This window comes from Gymnoscopelus braueri, assembly GCF_963280865.1.
Source record: "Gymnoscopelus braueri genome assembly, chromosome: 20".
Lineage (NCBI taxonomy): Eukaryota > Metazoa > Chordata > Actinopteri > Myctophiformes > Myctophidae > Gymnoscopelus > Gymnoscopelus braueri.
In genome coordinates, this window is record NC_137622.1 from 27,243,207 (window position 1) to 27,266,431 (window position 23,225).

General features: G+C 45.3%; 1 protein-coding gene across 1 annotated transcript in view; it reads right to left on the bottom strand.

The window, feature by feature from the left end:
- Positions 1 to 11,903: 11,903 nt before the first annotated feature.
- The window catches only part of glra1 (glycine receptor, alpha 1), a gene marked incomplete at its 3' end in the record, with an annotated part of 119,265 nt that continues 107,943 nt past the window's right edge, over positions 11,904 to 23,225 (bottom strand). The window contains exon 10 of the mRNA XM_080415797.1: positions 11,904 to 12,206. Coding sequence (XP_080271923.1) covers positions 11,904 to 12,206 — 303 coding nt within the window. The remainder of the gene's footprint in view (positions 12,207 to 23,225) is intronic.

Here is a 23,225-nt window from a genome sequence, read left to right on the forward strand (position 1 = left end):
AATTACTACTGTATATAATGAACTGCCACCAATGCAAGCATATTTAACACATAGTAACACTCCTCTCAGGGGACTCTGCTTATAGCCAGAGAATGAATACAACCTATGGCAAGGATTTATTAAATTACAATTTTAATATATGTTTTTCCTTATGATTACACAGATCCTTGAATGAAGCAACAGAATGCAGCGAATCCAACTTTGACAACCGTGACAATGTTCAAAAACAGGTAAAGAGATTTTTTTTTGTTCAGAAAACCTTTAATTGTTATTAGAATTAGTATTATGACATATTTCAATAAATATTTAGATATATACAGATACAGCAGAAACAGTACATTCTATTATTTTTTCTTCAAATTGCTTCACTTTTGTTGTACAAGCCAAAAATATCTGCCATTGTATTTATATTCATGCAAAATATTGAGTGTTTTTCAGATTAATGAAAAATAAAAAGGATTTGCTGAACTTTATTCTTTTTTTAAATCCTGCTTTGAAGTGCACTCTGGGATTATGAATATCGTAAATCTGCAAATTAAAACAGGTGCACTTTGTGCCAATACACAATAGAAGCAAGTAAAGCAAAATTAAGGCCATTCCAACTTGTGCAAACAAAATAAACCAAACAAAAAAAAGATAAATGAATAAGAAGAACGTTCCCTTTTGTTCACAGCAGTTCATGAGTTGACTGTGTTTCCATGTCATGTCATCTTCAGCGGAAAGAGTCACCTACCTCGGAGTGGTGGGTTGTACATCATACATAACAATTAAAATACGAGAAACCAACAAATATAAAAAGAAAACCCCAAACCAATGGATTTGTTAATCATCAACAAATCATACCATGCTACTTCAAAAAATCTATACTTTGAACATAAAATCGTAGAAACTTCCAAAATATGTCCATACATGTTCAGTTCAGTTTGTACGCTTTTTTGTGACTTTGTCTGCAATGTTTATGGCACAGAGTAGTATGATGAATCATCAATATTGGAGTCCTGCACTTAAATCCCCATCAAGTGCCTTGTAGGTCATATAGGAGCAAAATAAGTTTTAAAGCCCATGCCAGGAACGGTGTGTTTGAAAAGAAATGCATAGTTTGGAGGGCACAGGGTGAATCGATGTCATTTGTACAATTTGTATTCATGTTGGAATGTGAATTTGCTTTTCCGGAGCAGACATACAGTATATGAACAGCATAGCCCTTCGGATCAATTGCACATGCTACTAGTGAACCGATGAAAAATATCAAAGTTTGTTGACATGTCCTGTCTTAGATAGAATAGATGAAATGCAAACTATTTAATGTACCTTAATATTCCCATTAAAATATTGATGTCACTCATTACAAAGAGTATTCTCTTGCACTGCCTACAAGTCAAAAAAGAAAAGGACTGTGATAGTGTGTAGTCACTGAAGAATGACCTGGCGTGTTCTCTAAACCAGTATGCAGACTGTGTGTCCTGCTTGTAATGCAATACTATCTGGGATAGGACAAGGAGAAAAGCAGGAGGAAAATGCAGAAAAAAAATCCCAAACATCTTCATATAGCAATGTACACTAACCCAACACAACAAAAAAAGCAAGATGAATGTGCTGTTTCCATAAACAAGTCAATGAGGATAACTTATGCATTCTCTAACATAATCCATTATCTTTGTGGCAAAAGTTTCCCACAAAACTTGCAGCTTCTTTCTCAAGTTATCCAAAACCACATGACAGACCAGACAAGGTAAATGGCAACTACATCAAAAATACTACCAAGAAAAAGCTTGTTTGGTTTTGTAAGAGAAAACAAACTGGACATTTTAACTGAGTGTACAAATGCAACCAAATGGACCCATAAGGGTTTTTTAAATTAGCACATTAATACTTATTTATAGTATAGTATGAATTTGTTAAAGTCAAACATGAATACTTATATATTATAATATGACTTTACTTAATATTTGTTCAATCAAATTAACAATATGGATTTTACAGTGTACTGTCACATTCACTCTGTTTATTTCTCTGCCTCTGGTCAAGTGTGGCAACACCTTGGACTGAATAAACCTTTTAAAAGTGACATCATGTCGACAGGCGGAATCAAAATGACCACGCGTGCAGAAAGAGAAGGCGGCGGAGCTTGTACTGGTATGCACTGCGCTAGGCCTTCTCTGTCACTGTGTTGATCTGATGACACAGCAGATCAGAGGGTGAAGGTGAAGGTGTGATGGTATCTACTGCACTAGGCCTGCTCTGTCACTGTGTTGAAATGATGAAACAGCAGATGCGAGTTGAAGAGGTCAACTCATTCTCAGGGCTTGCTGCTGATCTCTCACTGTACAGCAGAAGTGTGCAAGGGCTGTTCACATAGTATGTACCAAATAATTGGGGACAGTGGCGTCATGCCCGTTGAAACTGAGGGGTGCACCTAGTATTAAAAAAGTACTTATGATAAAAGAACCGAACTGAGTGCTCTTTAAGTGGACCAAAAAGTGGACCAACAGAAAATAGTTATTTTTTGCTTTGTTCATATTGTCAGTTCATTTGAGAGAGGACTTGGTTGTCTTTCTGGTCAACTTCACCTCTAATGGGGCCTCAGTCCTCTTTCTGTTCACACACTATAGTTCATTTTAAGGGTTGGCACAGGCAATCTGTCTATGGCAAGCCTAGAGTAAAATGGCAAAGTGTGAAGTGAACCTGGAGCACTTTGCGTTCACAATGCACAGGTTAAGCGAACCACAATGCGCACTAGAAGTGAACTGTATTCAGACCATCTCCCAAGATAGTCTGAGTGTCATTTTCAATACATAACAGCACAAATAATTGCAGTGAAAATCTCTAAATATGCAGTATTTACCTAATATAAATTGTGAGCTTACTGAGCTACAAGAAATGGATTAAATGAAGTTTTCCCTCCAAAGTCTTTGAATATACAGTATATTTCAAATGTCATGCAGATGTCAGCATATGTCAGCAGAAAATTGCATCATAATTTATTTTTATTTTATTTTTTGTCTGGGGAAACAGCTTGCCCTCCACTCTAATTGTGCCCCCTCCGAATTTTGGCTTGTATGACATGATAGGGACTTTGTTTCACCATGAGCACTCGGATGAGTAAATATAAAGAAAAGGTGGTGCATGGAGGCCGAAGAAGCTCTAAAGGAAGAGGAAAACATAATCATTGCATATATTAACCATTGCATAGAGAAGCCTGGTGCAAAGCAATGATGAATTTCAATTATCCCTACTCAATGAAACACTGGCCTGGTGGCGGCACGGTCATCTGAAATGGGCGATGGGGAAATGAGCGGACAAACAGCGCAAACGTGATGGCGCTGATCTCTGTAAGGATGTGCGTGGTTAGGCTCATTCCAGTTCCTTCATAAACTATCACAGGTACAGTTTCTTTCTGAGCTACATCAACGCATGTAAAAATGTCGTCGAATGGGAGTGACAGTTAATTAAGGTACAGTAGGTGTTTCTTATCTTTATAATTTACTACATATATTCCTCTCAGCTGCGGGAGCGGCAGGTTGGCTTCACAGGGATAGGAATGGGGGAGGAGGTGGGGGCGGGGTTTGGGGTTGGCCGGGGGTTGTCACATTAAGAGGGTCAAGCAAGGAAGCGGTAATAAACAATGTAAACAGATTCATGTTTCAAGTACAGTGTCCATGAGCACAACAAGGAAGCGACAAGGACCTGCTCCGCTCCATCCTGGGGGATGGATGGACTCACTTTTTCTAAATCAGTAGAACTCAAAGAGTAGTTGTACGCGCCGTCTTAAAGGAGAATTCCGGACATTTTAAGTGTTATCTTTGATGTGTCGATACTCACTCACCGAGGTATGAAGTGGCGATGCGTTTTTCCAGCGATCCCCCTGTCTGTGAGTCTGGTCGACCCCCACCATTGGAATAGTGGGAGGCGCGTGGCTCAGTGAAAATCGCCTAATTCCACAGCTCCAAACTTCTTTTTTTTCCACAAATCCTCCTCATGGTGTCTCCTGATACTTTCACATGCACTGTTTATCACTCACGAGCTGGCGTTCATGGTCAGCGACGTGAATGTTTTCCTCTCGTGTGAAATCTCGCGTCTCGCAAGATTTCCCGAGGAGCGCAGTGAGCCGAGGACGGGAAATTCCAATGGTGGGGGTCGACCAGACTCACAGACAGGGGGATCGCTGGAAAAACGCATCGCCACTTCATACCTCGGTGAGTGAGTATCGACACATCAAAGATAACACTTAAAATGTCCGGAATTCTCCTTTAAGAAACAAAACAACAGAAGCATTTGAGGAGTTTGAGATCCGGTTCCCACTGATCACATGGGACAGTGTTGACGACGTCCCACAGGTCCTGTGAGGCTGAAAGCTGCAGCAGATCATTGCACAGCCATGGTGACAGTGTGTCCAATTGGCACATAAAGTAATGGAACAATAATGCAATAAGTTATTAAATCAATTAAGGACAGGAAAGAGGACCAACGTTGACCACAGCTTATATAAAGTAACCTTTTTCACCATTCACACCTGTCACATTTCCTGCATCAACAAGTCTGTCTTTGCCCACTGTTTTCTTTTTTTTCTCCTTTCCATCCGACATGTGATCGACAGCGGCCACATTGACCGCATGAAATCTCAGAGTTTCTGGTTTCAGCAGTTAGAGGTTTCAAGGCGAGGGTGGGTGGGTGGGGGTTGGACAGGGGAGAAAAGCATCGACAAGCTCGCAATACACATTGAAGCAAATCTAGATATATAGGACTCGTGATCCTTGCATCACTTTAATTTATGGAAGCCCCGGAAAAAAGCTGTTGATCCTTTCTTTAAAAATCCCTCTGTTTTTTCCCCATATACCCGCCTCGTTCAACAAAGTGTTGAGATATTTTTTCCCCCATTTATGATATATATATATATGAATATATTACAGTGCTGTAGATCCTCACAACCCCCACTCCACCCCCAACTCCCCCCCCCCCCCCCCACAGCTTTATCTGTAGAATGCAACATTTAGTCTTCGAGTTGTTAACGAAAAAAAAAAAAAACACAAGACCCCTTTTTATGAGATCCTCTCCTCGTCGGTCCAGCTGTCGGTCACCGGCTCCGCAGTTTTTGGGTTATGAAAAGTCAGTGAAAAGTCTTCGTGTTTACGTTTTCATTTTTCATCTTTTTGTAAATACAGTATATTGCCACATTCATATTTCATGCATTTTACTGCATTGCTATTGCACTGGTCCGGATTATTTAGGAGAAGTGTGTGGGGGGGGTGGAGAGGCTGGGTGTTGGGTGGGTACAGTGGAAGGGAGAAGGGGAAAAAAGCACATACGCTAAATAAATAAATAAATAGAGGACTATTGATGAATTCATATGTCCCGGGAATCAAACTTCAAAACAACTAAGGTGGAGGTCGGGCCAGGAAGAAGATGAGAGAGGGAGGAAGGGGCGTATACGGTGATGACAAGAGAATAAGACAGTAGGTAAGAAGGAGGAGGAAGGGGTGGGGGTCAATGATGTCTCCTATTAGAACTCTTTCTTTCTTCCCTTCCTTGCTTTCTTCCTTTCTCCCCATCTGCCTTGCTTCCTTCCTTGCTTCCTCTCCTTCACTCACTGTGTCCTCTCCTTCTTCTTAAGTCATATAGTGGACTTCCGTTCTGCGTATGATCTTATAGGTTGTCCAGTAGAAAATGTTAAAGATAAGGAAGACGAGCGGGAAGGCCACGCGGGCCACGGTGTCGATGCGCTTGGCGCGGCTGACGAAGAGCTTCTTCATCTCCTCCACGGTCTTCTCGCCGGGGCCAGGGGGCTGGGGCCCCGGGGCCGGGGCGTTGTTGTTGTTGCCCTTGATGGCCATGCCGTCCTTGGCCTGCAGGCACGCCGGGCCCGTGCCGTAGCCGGCGAAACTGAAGCGGCCCTCGCCTGTCTCATCCTCCTGCAACACAGGCCAATACTCATTCTGTTAGGAAATCAACCAGAGAGAAATCAACCAGAGACGTTATGATGTTGCCGTGTGTGTGTGTGTGTGTGTGTGTGTGTGTGTGTGTGTGTGTGTGTGTGTGTGTGTGTGTGTGTGTGTGTGTGTGTGTGTGTGTGTGTGTGTGTGTGTGTTGAATGGGTATGTATGTGTGTGTTCTTTCTTTATGGCCATGTCCTGTCTATATTGTGTGTGTGCGTGTGCGAGAGTAAGACTGGTATTGCTTACTGAGGCAGAACGTGTAACATGTAAAACTATCAAGAGGTCACCATCCAAAGCTGCCAGTGGCTTATGCTAGTAACATGGTGTACAATCATGTACCATTTACATGAGCCAATGCTGTATCAAGGCAATTACTACTGTATATAATGAACTGCCACCAATGCAAGCATATTTAACACATAGTAACACTCCTCTCAGGGGACTCTGCTTATAGCCAGAGAATGAATACAACCTATGGCAAGGATTTATTAATTTACAATTTTAATATATGTTTTTCCTTATGATTACACAGATCCTTGAATGAAGCAACAGAATGCAGCGAATCCAACTTTGACAACCGTGACAATGTTCAAAAACAGGTAAAGAGATTTTTTTTTGTTCAGAAAACCTTTAATTGTTATTAGAATTAGTATTATGACATATTTCAATAAATATTTAGATATATACAGATACAGCAGAAACAGTACATTCTATAATTTTTCTTCAAATTGCTTCACTTTCGTTGTACAAGCCAAAAATATCTGCCATTGTATTTATATTCATGCAAAATATTGAGTGTTTTTCAGATTAATGAAAAATAAAAAGGATTTGCTGAACTTCATTCTTTTTTTAAATCCTGCTTTGAAGTGCACTCTGGGATTATGAATATCGTAAATCTGCAAATTAAAACAGGTGCACTTTGTGCCAATACACAATAGAAGCAAGTAAAGCAAAATTAAGGCCATTCCAACTTGTGCAAACAAAATAAACCAAACAAAAAAAAGATAAATGAATAAGAAGAACGTTCCCTTTTGTTCACAGCAGTTCATGAGTTGACTGTGTTTCCATGTCATGTCATCTTCAGCGGAAAGAGTCACCTACCTCGGAGTGGTGGGTTGTACATCATACATAACAATTAAAATACGAGAAAACAACAAAAAGAAAACCCCAAACCAATGGATTTGTTAATCATCAACAAATCATACCATGCTACTTCAAAAAATCTACACTTTGAACATAAAATCGTAGAAACTTCCAAAATATGTCCATACATGTTCAGTTCAGTTTGTACGCTTCACATTGCACACTAACGCTATGAATCCACGGTCTATCTTGCAGTATGAATTCCCCATCCCCATTATAGGCGATAATGATGAATACAATGGTGACAGTCAATGAAACTCCAAAAATGTAAAGCTGAATCTGACACCAATGTCCGCTGAGCGGATGAGACATTTATAGATGGCGGTTGAATGAATGCATGATATGCTTAGGTCCTCGTTTGTTTGCATATTCAACCCCATATGGCACAAGAAGATATGTGTATGCTTTTACACAGAGTGACTGGTGTTATTTATTTTTTGGCAAAGGCTAACAGAATGGAAGCGCTTTTTTGTGACTTTGTCTGCAATGTTTATGGCACAGAGTAGTATGATGAATCATCAATATTGGAGTCCTGCACTTAAAGACAAATCCCATCAAGTGCCTTGTAGGTCATATAGGAGCAAAATAAGTTTTAAAGCCCATGCCAGGAACGGTGTGTTTGAAAAGAAATGCATAGTTTGGAGGGCACAGGGTGAATCGATGTCATTTGTACAATTTGTATTCATGTTGGAATGTGAATTAGCTTTTCAGGAGCAGACATACAGTATATGAACAGCATAGCCCTTCGGATCAATTGCACATGCTACTAGTGAACCGATGAAAAATATCAAAGTTTGTTGACATGTCCTGTCTTAGATAGAATAGATGAAATGCAAACTATTTAATGTACCTTAATATTCCCTTTAAAATATTGATGTCACTCATTGCAAAGAGTATTCTCTTGCACTGCCTACAAGTCAAAAAAGAAAAGGACTGTGATAGTGTGTAGTCACTGAAGAATGACCTGGCGTGTTCTCTAAACCAGTATGCAGACTGTGTGTCCTGCTTGTAATGCAATACTATCTGGGATAGGACAAGGAGAAAAGCAGGAGGAAAATGCAGGAAAAAAATCCCAAACATCTTCATATAGCAATGTACACCCAACACAACAAAAAAGCAAGATGAATGTGCTGTTTCCATAAACAAGTCAATGAGGATAACTTATGCATTCTCTAACATAATCCATTATCTTTGTGGCAAAGGTTTCCCACAAAACTTGCAGCCTCTTTCTCAAGTTATCCAAAACCACATGACAGACCAGACAAGGTAAATGGCAACTACATCAAAAATACTACCAAGAAAAAGCTTGTTTGGTTTTGTAAGAGAAAACAAACTGGACATTTTAACTGAGTGTACAAATGCAACCAAATGGACCCGTAAGGGTTTTTTAAATTAGCACATTAATACTTATTTATAGTATAGTATGAATGTGTTAAAGTCAAACATGAATACTTATATATTATAATATGACTTTACTTAATATCTGTTCAATCAAATTAACAATATGGATTTCACAGTGTACTGTCACATTCACTCTGTGTATTTCTCTGCCTCTGGTCAAGTGTGGCAACACCTTGGACTGAATAAACCTTTTAAAAGTGACATCACGTCGACAGCCGGGATCAAAATGACCACGCGTGCAGAAAGAGAAGGCGGCGGAGCTTGTACTGGTATGTACTGCACTAGGCCTTCTCTGTCACTGTGTTGATCTGATGACACAGCAGATCAGAGGGTGAAGGTGAAGGTGTGATGGTATCTACTGCACTAGGCCTGTTCTGTCACTGTGTTGAAATGATGAAACAGCAGATGCGAGTTGAAGAGGTCAACTCATTCTCAGGGCTTGCTGCTGATCTCTCACTGTACAGCAGAAGTGTGCAAGGGCTGTTCACATAGCATGTACCAAATGATTGGGGACAGTGGCGTCATGCCCGTTGAAACTGAGGGGTGCACCTAGTATTAAAAAATAACTTATGATAAAAGAACCGAACTGAGTGCTCTTTAAGTGGACCAAAAAGTGGACCAACAGAAAATAGTTTTTTTTTTGCTTTGTTCATATTGTCAGTTCATTTGAGAGAGGACTTGGTTGTCTTTCTGGTCAACTTCACCTCTAATGGGGCCTCAGTCCTCTTTCTGTTCACACACTATAGTTCATTTTAAGGGTTGGCACAGGCGATCTGTCTATGGCAAGCCTAGACTAAAATGGCAAAGGGTGAAGTGAACCTGGAGCACTTTGCGTTCACAATGCACAGGTTAAGCGAACCACAATGCGCACTAGAAGTGAACTGTATTCAGACCATCTCCCAAGATAGTCTGAGTGTCATTTTCAATACATAACAGCACAAATAATTGCAGTGAAAATCTCTAAATATGCAGTATTTACCTAATATAAATTGTGAGCTTACTGAGCTACAAGAAATGGATTAAATGAAGTTTTCCCTCCAAAGTCTTTGAATATACAGTATATTTCAAATGTCATGCAGATGTCAGCATATGTCAGCAGAAAATTGGATCATAATTTATTTTAATTTTATTTTTTGTCTGGGGAAACAGCTTGCCCTCCACTCTAATTGTGCCCCCTCAGAATTTTGGCTTGTATGACATGATAGGGACTTTGTTTCACCATGCGCACTCGGATGAGTAAATATAAAGAAAAGGTGGTGCATGGAGGCCGAAAAAGCTCTAAAGGAAGAGGAAAAACATAATCATTGCATATATTAACCATTGCATAGAGAAGCCTGGTGCAAAGCAATGATGAATTTCAATTATCTCTACTCAATGAAACGCTGGCCTGGTGGCGGCACGGTCATCTGAAATGGGCGATGGGGAAATGAGCGGACAAACAGCGCAAACGTGATGGCGCTGATCTCTGTAAGGATGTGCGTGGTTAGGCTCATTCCAGTTCCTTCATAAACTATCACAGGTACAGTTTCTTTCTGAGCTACATCAACGCATGTAAAAATGTCGTCGAATGGGAGTGACAGTTAATTAAGGTACAGTAGGTGTTTCTTATCTTTATAATTTACTACATATATTCCTCTCAGCTGCGGGAGCGGCAGGTTGGCTTCACAGGGATAGGTATGGGGGAGGCGGTGGGGGCGGGGTTTGGGGTTGGCCGGGGGTTGTCACATTAAGAGGGTCAAGCAAGGAAGCGGTAATAAACAATGTAAACAGATTCATGTGTCAAGTACAGTGTCCATGAGCACAACAAGGAAACGACAAGGACCTGCTCCGCTCCATCCTGGGGGATGGATGGACTCACTTTTTCTAAATCAGTAGAACTCAAAGAGTAGTTGTACGCGCCGTCTTAAGAAACAAAACAACGGAAGCATTTGAGGAGTTTGAGATCCGGTTCCCACTGATCACATGGGACAGTGTTGACGACGTCCCACAGGTCCTGTGAGGCTGAAAGCTGCAGCAGATCGTTGCACAGCCATGGTGACAGTGTTTCCAATTGGCACATAAAGTAATGGCAAAATAATGCAATAAGTTATTAAATCAATTAAGGACAGGAAAGAGGACCAACGTTGACCACAGCTTATATAAAGTAACCTTTTTCACCATTCACACCTGTCACATTTCCTGCATCAACAAGTCTGTCTTTGCCCACTGTTTTCTTTTTTTTTCTCCTTTCCATCCGACATGTGATCGACAGCGGCCACATTGACCGCATGAAATCTCAGAGTTTCTGGTTTCAGCAGTTAGAGGTTTCAAGGCGAGGGTGGGTGGGGGTTGGACAGGGGAGAAAAGCATCGACAAGTGCTCGCAATACACATTGAAGCAAATCTAGATATATAGGACTCGTGATCCTTGCATCACTTTAATTTATGGAAGCCCCTGAAAAAAGCTGTTGATCCTTTCTTTAAAATCCCTCAGTTTTTTTCCCATATACCCGCCTCGTTCAACAAAGTGTTGAGATATTTTTTTCCCCATTTATGATATATATATATATGAATATATTACAGTGCTGTAGATCCTCACAACCCCCACTCCACCCCCAACTCCCCCCCCCCACAGCTTTATCTGTAGAATGCAACATTTACGGCGGTTACACACCGGCGAATATGCGAATATACGCAAAATTCGGACTCGTTCTGAATAATTACAAGACGCTTTTTTCGCTCCGCGAAACTGGTGTGGAGGTTTAAAAAAAAAAACGTATTATTCGCATGAAAAAAATCGCCCCGGTGTGTAAGGACCTTTAGTCTTCGAGTTGTTAACGAAAAAAAACAAAACACAAGACCCCTTTTTATGAGAGCCTCTCCTCGTCGGTCCAGCTGTCGGTCACCGGCTTTTTGGGTTATGAAAAGTCAGTGAAAAGTCTTCGTGTTTACGTTTTCATTTTTCATCTTTTTGTAAATACAGTATATTGCCACATTCATATTTCATGCATTTTACTGCATTGCTATTGCACTGGTCCGGATTATTTAGGAGAAGTGTGGGGGGGGGAGTGGAGAGGCTTGGTGTTGGGTGGGTACAGTGGAAGGGAGAAGGGGAAAAAAGCACATACGCTAAATAAATAAATAAATAAATAGATAAATAAATAAATAGAGGACTATTGATGAATTCATATGTCCCGGGAATCAAACGTCAAAACAACTAAGGTGGAGGTCGGGCCAGGAAGAAGATGAGAGAGGGAGGAAGGGGCGTATAGGGTGATGACAAGAGAATAAGACAGTAGGTAAGAAGGAGGAGGAAGGGGTGGGGGTCAATGATGTCTCCTATTAGAACTCTTTCTTTCTTCCCTTCCTTGCTTTCTTCCTTCCTCCCCATCTGCCTTGCTTCCTTCCTTGCTTCCTCTCCTTCACTCACTGTGTCCTCTCCTTCTTCTTAAGTCATATTGTGGACATCCTCGCTGCGTATGATCTTATAGGTGATCCAGTAGAAAATGTTAAAGATAAGGAAGACGAGCGGGAAGGCCACGCGGGACACGGTGTCGATGCGCTTGGCGCGGCCGACGAAGAGCTTCTTCATCTCCTCCACGGTCTTCTCGCCGGGGCCAAGGGCCCCGGGGCCCGGGGCCGGGGCGTTGTTGTTGTTGCCCTTGATGGCCATGCCGTCCTTGGCCTGCAGGCACGCCGGGCCCATGCCGTAGCCGGCGAAACTGAAGCGGCCCTCGCCTGTCTCATCCTCCTGCAACACAGGCCAATACTCATTCTGTTAGGAAATCAACCAGAGAGAAATCAACCAGAGACCTTATGATGTTGCCGTGTGTGTGTGTGTGTGTGTGTGTGTGTGTTCTTTCTTTATGGCCATGTCCTGTCTATATTTCTTCTTTGTGAATATGTGTTCTGTTTGAGTGAATCTGTCAACACAATATTTACATTGGGGACTTAATTTCTTTAAAAGGAAAATTCTGGTGTTTAAAAAAAACTACCATTTTACATAATTTCCTCTCCTCTTACATTGCATTTTCCAACATTTTCTGTAGCTATTGTTTTGTTGTTTAGGGTTCCTTTTCTAAAGTTATAGGTAAGGACTGATGATGTCATCAACATGTGCCAACAGGACAAATGACATAAACATGGTACCAAGCTTGGAGTTTCCCACACATAACGGAAGTTACGAATGTAACTATGGTTCTGTGAATTCCTGGATGACTGCCAGTAGGCAGTTACAGTAGTGAATAATGCCTCTCGCGCTCCGCGCAGGTCGAGTATTTATATAAACAAAGTCATGTGACGCGTAGGCTACCTGTGCGTCCGCCGTCCCGGCTACATAAGCACATGATAGCCTGCGCGCGGCCTCTAAGAATCTTCTCGCCCTGAAAGATTCCGAGTGACCAGTATTACTGGCAGTCATCCAGGAATTCACAGAACCATAGTTACATTCGTAACTTCCGTTCTGTTTCATTCCCTCCTGACTGCCAGTAGGCAGTTACAGTAGTGGATGACTTATACCACAAGTGTCACGAGGAATTGCACCCACCTCCTAGTCTGCCGTAGCAGCCAGCGGCAGGATAGCTGACGCCAGTGAGGATCCAGGGGCCACGTCAAGGCGATAGAACCTCGAGAATGTGCAAGGCGCTGTCCAAGATGCCGCCGCACAGACGTCCGTCAGTGACACCCCCTTCATCGCCGCCCAGGACGTGGCTACGCCCCTGGTAGAATGGCAGATGACATTTGAAGGGGCAGGTTTACCGGCTACTTCATAAGCCTTTTTAATTGTGTCAACTACCCAGTGGGATAGCCGCTGTTTAGACAGTGCACATCCCCTATTCTTTCCGCCGTAGCAGACAAATAGCTGCTCTGAGCGTCTAATACTCTGCGTTGCCTGAGTATACAGTCGCAACGCACGGACTGGACACAGTAAGTGGGCCCTTTCCTCCACCTCGGATGTAAACGGGGGAGGATGGAATGCCGCCAACTCTATGGCCTGATTAGTATGATTGGGGGGCAATACTTTAGGTAGGAATGAGACATTCGGCCAAAGTGTAACCCCAGAGTCGTTCGCCTTCCAATGAAGGCATACTGGACTAATAGAAAGTGCGTGGAGCTCACTCACACGCTTGGCTGTCGTGACTGCTAACAGAAACGCAGTCTTAATGGATAAAGAGCTCAAGGACGACCCCGCCATAGGCTCAAAGGGCGCCCGGCTCAATGCCTGCAGGACCAGAGGTAGGTCACAAGTTGCAGCACGCCCCACCCTAGGGGGGCGTAACCTCTTGGCACCACGCAGAAACTGTGTCACCCAGTAATGCGCACCAACTGACCTGCCATCAATATGGCTATGATTAAAGGATATAGCGGCCGTGTGTACCCTCAACGTGGAGGCCGCACGGCCGGCATCAAGTAGACACTGTAAATAATGTAATACATGTTGTACAGGGCAAGAGACTGGGTCTAGACCCCTGTCGCTGCACCATGATGAGAACGCAGCCCAGCAATTAGAGTACACCAACCTTGTGGAAGGGGCTCTTGCATTCCGCAAAGTCTCACATATTGAGGGGTCAAGCACACTCAAGAGTGACTGATCCCTCTCAATGGCCATACCCAAAGCTGAAGGAGGCTCGGTGATGGATGCCATACCTTCCCGTCCAGCTGGGACAGGAGGTCTATCCTCACTGGAAGCTGCCAAGGATCCCCGTCCAATAGACTGAGGAGCGTTGAATACCATAATCTCGAGGGCCACCTGGGAGCCACCATGAGAACTCTGTGATCTGACAATCTCACCCTGTGAAGCACAGGCAACAACAGGGGGATCGGAGGAAACGCATACAGGAGCGCTCTCTGCCAGATGTTGGCGAGAGCGTCCATCCCAAGCGGGGCACTGTTCTCTGCCAGGCTGAACCACAGAGGACAATGAGTTGTGCCCTTTGAGGCAAACAGATCTACACGGGCTACCCCGTACCGATCCCAAATCAACTGTACCACCTGGGGGTGCAATCTCCACTCCCCAGAGGGCAGTCTCTGACGAGACAGATAATCTGCCACAGAGTTTACTCTGCCTGGCAGGTGCATTGCCCTCATCGAGGAAAATAGAGGATAAGCCCATGTCCACAGTCGCTGGGCTTCCCTCAGGGACTCCAGAGACCTGGTCCCTCCTAGATGGTTGACATGAAACACCACTGAGGTGCTGTCTGTCCGAATGAGCACATGCTTCCCCCTGAGAAAGGGTAAGAAGTGCTTCAGCGCCAAGGAAACAGTCCGGAGTTCTAGCACATTGATATGGCGTCCTCTCCACCGAGAGCACCATACCCCCTGGACTGACCTCTTCTGCCATACCGCGCCCCAACCTTGAAGCGAGGCATCTGTTGTCACTACCTCTCGTCTCGCCGGGACTGAGCCGAGAGGAACCCCATGCAGCAGGAATGCATTGTCCCGCCACCGGCGGAGATAACCAAGGCACCTGCGAGTGACTCTGACCTTGACCCCCCTGTGTAGGCAGGGGTCCATGCGGAGGCCATTGAACCACCTCTGTAGTGGGCGTAGATGTAACAGCCCCAGAGGAGTGATCGCTGAGACTGAGGTCAGCATGCCAAGCAGTCTGAGCCATGTTAGGACAGTCAACATTGCCCCCAGGCGGAAAGACCGCAGGAGGTTGTGTATCTTTTCCACCCTCTGTGTAGTCGGTCGTGCCTGCATCGATACCGATGCTAGGGACATGCCGATGAAGGTGGTCTGTTGTGTCGGAACCAACGAGCTCTTCTCGAGGTTCACCGACATGCCCAGTGCCTCGATGTGAGCGAGGACCCTGGATGTCACCTGTTCCGCCTCCCTGAAAGAGGGGGCGCAGATGAGCCAATCGTCGAGGTAGGGAAGTATCTTCACTCCTGACAGGCATAGCGATGTTAAGGCTGCCCTCATACACCTTGTGAAGATGCGGGGAGCTAGAGACAGGCCGAACGGCAGAACGGCAAACTGGTAGACTTGGCCTTGAAAGGCAAAGCGGAGGTATTTTCTGTGCTCTGGGTGTATAGGCACATGAAAATACGCGTCCCTGAGATCTATTGAGGTGAACCACTCCCCCTGTGTGATCGTCTGCAGGACGTCGACTGTGCGAAGCATCCGAAACGGAAGGACCTTGAGGTACACGTTCAACCTTCTTAGGTCTAGTATAGGCCTGAGAGACCCGTCTTTCTTTGGGATGAGAAAGTAAGTTGAGTAGAACCCCTCGTTCTGTGAACGTGGGTGAACTACTGTTACGGCTCGTTTGTCCAAGAGCTTGGCCACCTCTTGGGCCAAACACTGGGCCTTCACGGGGTCTGTGACCGAGGTCACCCTGACCCCTGAAGGTGGTGGGGGTCGGCGGCGGAACTGCAACCTGTAACCTTGAGACATTGTTGTCAAGACCCATGCATCCTTGGCATGGTCTGCCCAATAATTCAGGTGCTGCTGTGAAAATCTTCCCGCCGCCGGCCCCCGACCCTCAGGCTGTGCCTGGAGGGTTATTTGGGGGCTTGGGGGGACGCTGGTTATGCCATTGCCCACGCTGGGGCTGGCGAGGTGGGCGCCGCCCACCTCTGGACTGATGTTGCCATCTGCCTGCAGCCACCTGGTCCCGTTGCCAGGGCTGCGGTTGAGGACTCAGGTAGCCCGAACGTCGCGGGTCCCGCGCGCCACGTGGCTTATAGGGTCAAACGGGGGGGGGCCATCATGCCTCTACCCCGTTGACCCCAGGCTTCTGAAGCCTGTCGTGACTGCTGCCTACGTTCTAGTGCTTTGTCTGCCTCTGGCCCAAACAACTGGCCCGGCACAACAGGGAGCTTCCGTAGCGCCTTTCTGCATTCGTCAGACATAGGCGCCTGAGCAAGCCACACCTGACGTCGTGTCACGACCAGGGTGGACATCAAACGGCCAAGTTCACTTGACATTAAGCCGAAGGTCTCAAGAGCCACATCGTTAATGTCGCCCAACTCACTCCCTGGTTGCCCGCTCTCTAAGATCTTGGACTGGGCGAGGAGGAGCACAGAGAGAGAGTTCCCCATACGGGCCATGCAGGCAGCGGAATCATATGCCTTTGACAGAAGGCCATCAGTGACCCGGCACTGCGAGCTGGGACAGCGGGCTGTGTTCTTCAGAGCCTCATCCGGAGGGAGAACCAGCGCCGCAATGCACTGGTCCACAGGAGGTATGTGAACCAGTCCATGTTTTTCTGCCTCACTCATGGAGGCCAGGGCTCTTGCATCCTTGCCTCGGTGGGCAGGTGCGCCTGGATCAGCCCAACACTGCTTCAGCTGACTTAAGTAGTGAGGCGAGGGTGGGACAGCAAAGGGTGGAGCCGCAGCAACCCGTCGGAAGAACGGGTTACTCACAACCTGAGCGGCCGGTGGCTCATCCAAACCGACCTTAGCCAGGGCAGCACGCAGCGTTGCACGCAACGTGCAGGGCCCATCTCCTAGCTCAGTGCTTCCCGAGCTCCTGCGGGAAGTCTCTGAGCCATCCTCAGCCTGCACACTCCCAGGCTGGGGAGTACCCTGAGACCCCCGTTCGGGGGAAGGGTCGTACCTGGGGCTATAACCCCCGTCATGGAACTCAGAGTCTGAAGCTCTAGTTGACAGGACGTCAGCATTGTCTTCCTCCGATTCCCAGGCCGCCTGGTGTGGGGGAGGTGCTGGAGCCAGGCGAGGCAGTGGCTGCACCATTGCCTTAAGGCGTTCTATTTCAGCTCGCAAATCGTCCATTTCATGGCGATATGGAGCTGTGCCAGTTGCCGCCGACTTCCTCGGGGCAGGGTCACCGCGCTCACCGCAAGACCCGCGTTTGCGCTTCGACTTCCCACCGGAAGAGACCCCAGAGGGTGGAAGGTCTCCCCCCTTGTACAGGAGGTTCTCCACCTCACGCAGCCTGGCCTGTCTCACAGAGAGTGGCAGGATGCTACAATTCATGCATGCCTGGTCAGTCAGAGCTTCCTTAAGATGACCGATACCCAAGCATGATGGACACAATTCATGGCCGTCCTTGACCTGAAGGTGAACCTTGCAGGACGAACACACCATATCAAGTCGGTTGTGTAGCCAGGCAATACCAGCAAGAGCTGTACAATTACAGAACGCGTTAGTAACCTCCAGCAACAACCACAAAGTGTAGCTAATCAGACAGGCTAAAGTAGCTTGCTGTTAGCTTATCAGGCTAGGAAATCTGAACACTAACCAGAACGTCCAGCAGATTTGATACTCACCTTCAACAGTTTAGAACAGCTTAAATGTCAATCAGGTGTTTAACCAGGCAATCCTAGCGAGAACTGTGCAGCCACAGTAAGCGTCAGGAACTTCCAGTAACTTTTAATTAATTGATTATTATTATTATTTTCAATCAATTTTATTTTTATTTTATTAATTTAACTTTTTAATTAATTTAACCTTTAATTAATCAACAAGCTATTATAGCCAGGTAAATCAGGCGAGTGCACAGCACGCGACCGACACCCAGTGTGGAGGAATCACTCTCACAACACTCTGTGTAAGACAGTGTGTGTGTAGCTGGTGAGCGAGCCACGCTCGAAAATCCTCCCGATAGATAAAGAAAAGAGAGGAGGAGATAGTTTGACAACCACAGCCTTAAGAGGGCAATAAATTGCGCTCTCGACAACTGTCACAGGCAGGATGTCAACTCACCAAACAACACGTAGTGTCTTTCTCTCTTTGGACCTGCAAAACAAAGAACCGATGCACGGATTCTCCAGAGCAATACTTACCCGCGATGCACGCCAGGTAGCGAGAAGTTCAAAGAGGCCGCGCGCAGGCTATCATGTGCTTATGTAGCCGGGACGGCGGACGCACAGGTAGCCTACGCGTCACATGACTTTGTTTATATAAATACTCGACCTGCGCGGAGCGCGAGAGGCATTATTCACTACTGTAACTGCCTACTGGCAGTCAGGAGGGAATGAAACAGAAACTATGTTTGGAAAATAGATTTAGCCAACAGCTTTCCTTTCCAGAGCAAAATCGGCCCACTGTGAAGAGAAGTTTTAATATTATTCGTCATTTTTGGTCGGATGGTATTTTTTTCCAAACTAAAACATCTAATGAACAGATCAAGGTAATCCAACTTTTAATTACCCACCATCAAATGTCCAATTGTGGCACCCATGGTTTCTGCCATAATTAGCAATTTTATGTTTTTTGTTGTTGGCACATGTCTCTTGAAGAGCACCTTCTCTTTGATCCCTACTGCCCCTCCTACTACCAGTGTGACACTTTGACTCTGCACTTCCTGCTGTTTGAAAATTGTGAGATTTGTGTGTTATTTAGATGCCTTGTTTGTATGTTACAATTTACACAATTTAGGCATTTAGCAGACACTCTTATCCAGAGCGACTTACACAAAGCAAGGTAATCACATACATGTTGCTTAATTGTTGTCCCAAGTAGCACATCCTTACTCTGTAATAGAGTGCTACAGTTTGCAGTCTTAAAACCCAGTAGTGACTGTCATGAACTCACACAGACACATGAGTTCTCTTTGGCTTGTCTGCCATTTACTGGGTTAATCAACAATATAGTTACAGCTGGTCAGGCTTATATATCCCTGCCTAGGCTACTGCAAGGGTGTATTAAATGAACACTAATTACATTCAGCACATCTCCCTCCTTTTGGAGTAACTTTCTTTTTCTCTAAATAAAGTTGCTTTACTCAAAACATGAAACATAGGTTAACCTTAATTCACACAATAGGCTGTTAAATGTTAAACAATTTAGGCATTTAGCAGACACTCTTATCCAGAGCGACTTACACAAAGCAAGGTAATCACATACATGTTGCTTAATTGTTGTCCCAAGTAGCACATCCTTACTCTGTAATAGAGTGCTACAGTTTGCAGTCTTAAAACCCAGTAGTGACTGTCATGAACTCACACAGACACATGAGTTCTCTTTGGCTTGTCTGCCATTTACTGGGTTAATCAACAATATAGTTACAGCTGGTCAGGCTTATATATCCCTGCCTAGGCTACTGCAAGGGTGTATTAAATGAACACTAATTACATTCAGCACATCTCCCTCCTTTTGGAGTAACTTTCTTTTTCTCTAAATAAAGTTGCTTTACTCAAAACATGAAACATAGGTTAACCTTAATTCACACAATAGGCTGTTAAATGTTAAACAATTTAGGCATTTAGCAGACACTCTTATCCAGAGCGACTTACACAAAGCAAGGTAATCACATACATGTTGCTTAATTGTTGTCCCAAGTAGCACATCCTTACTCTGTAATAGAGTGCTACAGTTTGCAGTCTTAAAACCCAGTAGTGACTGTCATGAACTCACACAGACACATGAGTTCTCTTTGGCTTGTCTGCCATTTACTGGGTTAATCAACAATATAGTTACAGCTGGTCAGGCTTATATATCCCTGCCTAGGCTACTGCAAGGGTGTATTAAATGAACACTAATTACATTCAGCACATCTCCCTCCTTTTGGAGTAACTTTCTTTTTCTCTAAATAAAGTTGCTTTACTCAAAACATGAAACATAGGTTGACCTTAATTCACACAATAGGCTGTTAAATGTTAAACAGTAACATACAAGCATTATTTTCTTGTTCACATTAATCAAACCAAAATATCACAATAAACATATGCATGTTTTCTCAATCAAATCAAATTGCAAACAGTTCAACTTGTCATAGAATATTCACAGTCTATCTGTATCTGTTCGGTTTCACTATGGTGCGTCCATAGCGGGTCGTCATCTTGGGTGACGTTGCTGTGGCTGGCGATGCAGGTGTATCTGGCACCCATGCAGCTGGGCTTGGTGGTGGTTCCAACTCAGGAGGGGCCTGAGCTGGGCACTCTTTTTCAACATCATGCTCTTGTTGGGTTTGGTGTGAGTCAGGTGTTGCTTGGAGGTGTCTCCTGTTCCTCCGGAACTCTCCCTGCTCTGTTGCTATGATGTATGATCTGGGCTGCCTCTTGCCTCAAGGTTCCCTTAGTTTTCCAACTTTTCTCTTTATCCGTCCTCACCAGCACAGGGTCACCAGTGCGCAGTGGTGGTAAGGCTCTGGTTCCATGGCGACGGTTATAGAAGAATCGGTAGGCGTCCTTCGCTTGGGCGTCCCGTTGAGCCACAGCCTTCAGGTCAGGCCACTGTGGTTCAAGATTCTTCTCTAGTGTCGGGAGCGTCGTTCGGAGTTGGCGTCCCATTAGTAGCTGTGAGGGGCTACAGCCTGTGGCTGCTATAGGAGTCGCTCTGTAGTTCAGCAGTGCAAGGAACGGATCATCCTGTTTCGGGATCTTCTTTGCCGTTTGGACAGCTCTTTCCGCCTCCCCATTAGCTTGTGGGAAGTGCGGGCTTGATGTTTGGTGATCAAAACCATACTCCCGAAGGTCCGGAACTCTGCAGAAGTGAACTGCGGCCCATTGTCCGTCGACAACTCCTCCGCGATCCCGTGACGGGCAAATATACTTTTCAGCTTGCAGATCACGGCTCTGCTGTGCGTGTCTGGCATATGAGCAATCTCTATGAATCTTGAAAAGTAGTCCACGACGACCAGGTACTGACGCCGGTCCACTTCACAGAGATCTGCTGCTATGTGTTGCCATGGCCTTGACGGGAGTGTTGTTGTCATCAATGGTTCTTTTCGCTGTGCTGGTTGCACACTTTGGCAGTACTTGCAGTACTTGACTTTAGTTTTGATCTCAGCACTGATTCCAGGCCACCACAATGAGAGTCTGGAACGCTCTCTGCTCTTTGTTAGGCCTTGGTGACCTTTGTGGATCTTGTCGATCATTTCACTCCTCATGCTCAGAGGAATCACAATTCTCGGTCCATGGAGTAGCAAGCCTTTTGACTCGCTCAGAAGGCCCTGTTGGTTGAAGTACGGTTTCGCCTTCACTGGCACAGACTTAATATGCCTCGGCCATCCATGTCTGGTGAATTTCAGCACTGTCTGGATTTCTTCATCCACTGCTGCTGCTTGTCTGATTTCTTGCAGCTTCTGCTGTGACGCAGGTCGGTGTGCCTCCACTGAAGCAACGTAGGCCTCTACGTCTTCCTCCAAGTCTGTCGGTTCCCCACCATTGATAGGGTGTCTTGACAGCGTATCAGCAATGAGTAGTGTCTTGCCTGGGGTGTACTCAGCTCTTGGATTAAATCTTAACATCCTGATCAACAGGCGCTGGCAGCGCAGTGGCACCTCGTCCAGGTTCTTGTGATTTATCAGGGGCACTAATGGTTTGTGGTCTGTCAAGACTTTGAACGAATCCAAACCACACAGGTAACGGTAGAATTTTTCTACACGCCCACACTGATGCCAGGCATTCCTTTTCTATTTGGGCGTACCTTTGTTCTGCTGAGGAGAGGGTGCGTGAACAGAAGGCCACTGGTAGCACCTTGTCACCATGCTGCTGAAGCAGCACTCCTCCAATTCCATAACTGCTAGCATCAGCGCTCACGACTGTAGGCAAGGAGACATCATAGAACGCCAAGGCAGGAGCAGTTGTCAACAGTTCCTTGACTTTCTTGAACGCCTTGTCTTGATTTGGCCCCCACGACCAGACTGCATCTGATCGGAGAAGGTTGTTGAGCGGCTGCAGTATGGTGGATCCATTTGGTATGTATCTGCACAGGTAATTAATCATGCCGAGGATTCTTCTCAGTCCTGCAATGTCCTGTGGCACTTCCAGGTCCTGTATTGCTTTGATCTTTCCTGGGTCCGGCCTGACCCCATCCTGGCTGATCTTGTGCCCCACAAAGATCAGTTCGCTTTGATGCAGGCAACACTTGTCTTTGTTTAATTTCAGACCTGATGCACTTATGACTCTGTAGACCTCTGCTAGCCTCTGGTCATGTTCCTCACTTGTGTGTCCATAGACGAGAATGTCGTCCATGTAGCATGACACCCCTTCTAGATCTCTCAGCACTTCCAGCATTTTTCACTGAAATATTTTGGGTGCACTTGTTATACCGAATGGCAACCTTCTGAAACAGTACCTCTTGAAGGGCGTTACAAAGGTTGTTAGTTTCATGCTTTCTTCATCCAGTGGTATCTGCCAGAAACCACTGGCGGCATCGAGACTGGAAAACACCCTAGCTCCTACTAACTTTGGGATGATGTCATCCAATGTAGGCAGTACAAATTTCTCTCGTACTACAGATTTGTTTAGGTGCTTCAAATCAACGCAGATGCGGATATTTCCATTCTTCTTTACTACTGGCACCATTGGTGCACACCACAGTGTAGGCTCTGTGATCTCCTGTATCACTCCTAATTCTTCCATTCGCTCCAGCTCTTTTTTCACTTTTGGGAGCAACGGAATGGGAATTCTCCGTGCCACGTGGACACTGTATGGCTCTGCTGTGTCTTTCAGCATAATCTTGACTGGGTCCCCATTCAAGAGTCCAATTGAGCCAAAGACATCCTGGTTGACTTCCTCTAGCCTCTTAATCAGGCCCATTTTGATGGCTGCGCCACGCCCGAGGAGATTGTCAATCATTGTCCCTCTAACTACAAAGATGTGGATCTGATACTGCTTTCCTTTAAGGCTTGCACATGTTTTTATCTTCCCAAGGCACTGTAGCATACCCCCTGGACTGTTCAGAATTATGCTTGATTCCCGCAGTTGTGGCTTTGGGTCCAGCATTTCATAACAGGTCTCTGACATGATAGTTGTGTCAGCCCCGGTGTCTATCTTGAAGTTAACATTTTTCCCTTCAATGTCCAGGTTCACTCTCCATGGGGGAACAGTATCCATGTCACTTTCAATACTGCC